At 33.7% G+C, this 2258-nt stretch overlaps 1 protein-coding gene across 2 annotated transcripts; it reads left to right on the top strand.

Moving 5' to 3' along the window:
• The first annotated feature begins 737 nt into the window (after positions 1 to 737).
• On the top strand, positions 738 to 1954 carry LOC108458186 (zinc finger A20 and AN1 domain-containing stress-associated protein 6-like). 2 transcript variants are annotated; one of them, XM_017757481.2, is made up of 2 exons: positions 738 to 925; positions 1047 to 1954. In XM_017757481.2, the coding sequence occupies exon 2, from the start codon at positions 1063 to 1065 to the stop codon at positions 1546 to 1548; it is 486 nt and encodes a 161-aa protein (XP_017612970.1). In that variant the 5' UTR covers positions 738 to 925; positions 1047 to 1062; the 3' UTR covers positions 1549 to 1954. The 2 variants fall into 2 exon arrangements, with proteins under 2 accessions (XP_017612970.1, XP_017612971.1); XM_017757482.2 differs by having other exon boundaries at positions 746 to 925; positions 1008 to 1954.
• The last annotated feature ends 304 nt before the right edge of the window (positions 1955 to 2258 follow it).

Here is a 2258-nt window from a genome sequence, read left to right on the forward strand (position 1 = left end):
TAATTATTATTAAGTTGGTGATTTAATATAAATATAAATAATTAATTAATATAATTTTTTATAATATAATATATTTAGATCAAGCCGAGCCGAGCTCGATAAAAAAAATTATGCCCAATACTCAACCCATATAAAAAATAGATTTTAAATTTTATCCAAACCTATTTTTAAAATATCGTATTTTTTTTTAATCTCTCTTATTTTAAAGCGAACTTTCGAACTTGATTGAATAGCCAAACACATAACAAATTTACTTGTGATGTAGTTGACCCTATAAAATATTCTAACAAAGCATTTTCTAAGATGATCATATTAGATAAATTTTAATTTTAATTTTAAACAATATCTTAATCACTAAAATATTCATAAATAAAATTTTATAAAAGATTATTAACCACATCCTACCAACCCAAAGAAAAAAGAACAAGAGGACCACTTCAGCGAAAAAACGAAGAACTTTTTCATCTCTAATCCAAAAATAATTAAAGCCACAGATCAGATGCCACGTGTTAACCTGGACAGGTAGGACTTAGGAGTGACAGCACGCAGCTGTAATTTTAATTTCTCTTCTTTTTTTGCCCTTTGTGCATGAATTTTCGTGGCGATTTTTGATTTGCAGGCAATTAAGATAACCAAAAGGACTTGGCCTGGACTTTCCAATTTTAGCGTTTTACTGCCAGCCTGTCTTTTCAGATATTCCCATATTTTATTTTTCAAAAAAATTCAATTAGAAAATAAAGAAAAAACATTTAAAATTATTACTCTTTTCTTTTTTTTTGTCTCTTTTTCGTTGTTGGTTCCTCTTTTTCCTTTATCCTCCATCCACTCTAATATTCTTTTCTCTGATCTTTCTGATAATCCTTTCCTTTGTTCATATTCTCCCTTTCTGCTTCTTATTTATTTTCTTTCACCTTTTCCTTTCAAGGTACTTCTCTTTCTCACCCTTTTATTTTGTATTTCGCTGTTCCTCTAGTTTGATTCTTTTTTTTTTATGATTTGAATTTTAGATTGTAGATCTGATCTTTAAGAAAATTAAAATTTAACAGATCGAGAGAAAAAAGAATGGCAGAGGAGCATAGATGCCAAGCGCCAGAAGGCCATCGTCTTTGCGTCAATAACTGCGGCTTTTTCGGAAGTTCGGCGACGATGAACCTTTGCTCCAAATGTTACAGAGATCTCTGTCTCAAGGAACAGGAAGCTTCTTCGATCAAATCCGCTCTTTCCTCTTCCCCTTCGTCTTCATCAACGGTCGTCGAATCCATTTCTCAGGTTCCTCTTTTGGCTCTCCATGAAGTCAACAGAGAATCGGCGGTTCCGGAGATTGCATCGGCGGCCGAACAGCGATCGCAGCAACAACCGAATCGGTGCATGGTTTGCAGGAAGCGGGTCGGGTTGACCGGATTCAGATGCAAGTGCGGTGTTACGTTTTGTGGGTCCCACAGGTACCCTGAGAATCACGGGTGTACGTTCGATTTCAAGAAGGTCGGCAGAGAGGAGATAGCACGCGCTAATCCCCTCGTCAAAGCAGAGAAGCTCGAGAAGATTTGAGTAGAAGATGATGATGATGGGAAGCCAAGCCATTGGGAAAATTTCAAATTTCATCAAACGTTGATAAGGTCGAGACACGTGTTTCGGAGGTGGTCCCTACCACCAAGAGTAAACCAATTGGGCTGGATAAATATATTTTCTTCTTAAAATATAAATATTTTATAATAATATTTAAATTATGTGCCTCTTTAGTTTTTTTTTTTTTTCTCTTCCTCTTTTGCTTTGTAAAAAAAAAAAAAAGTCACTTTTTCTTTTCTTCTTTTAATCCCTTGTGGTGAAAAAAAGAAAAAGAAATGTAGATTCCTGCTTCTTCCATTTGAATTTTTTATTTATATTTTCAAGTAATAGTGTGTAAATGTGCTGGCAGCGGCCGATCATGAAAAGCCATGAAAGCTATTTCCTTAAATGTAGTTGTTTTTATTGGGGTGGTCCTTCTTTATTATCTTTTGAAAAAGAAAATGACAACTTCTGTCCCTTCCATTTTGTTTTTATGTTGCATCTTAAATTTACAAAATAAATACTACATTATTTTGTTAATTCAAGATTCTTATTACAGTTTCAATTTTATTAATTTAGTGATCGGAAAAGTATTTTCTTATGAAAAGCATTAATTTAGCACTTACAGGTTCTTTTAAATGTGCATAGTCGTCCTGTCGTCTCTAGCAATTCAAGGGGGGGATTAACAGTAGTTTGTATTTAGGATTGAAGTC

The sequence above is a fragment of the Gossypium arboreum genome, chromosome 4 (genome assembly GCF_025698485.1).
Source record: "Gossypium arboreum isolate Shixiya-1 chromosome 4, ASM2569848v2, whole genome shotgun sequence".
Taxonomy (NCBI): Eukaryota; Viridiplantae; Streptophyta; class Magnoliopsida; order Malvales; family Malvaceae; genus Gossypium; species Gossypium arboreum.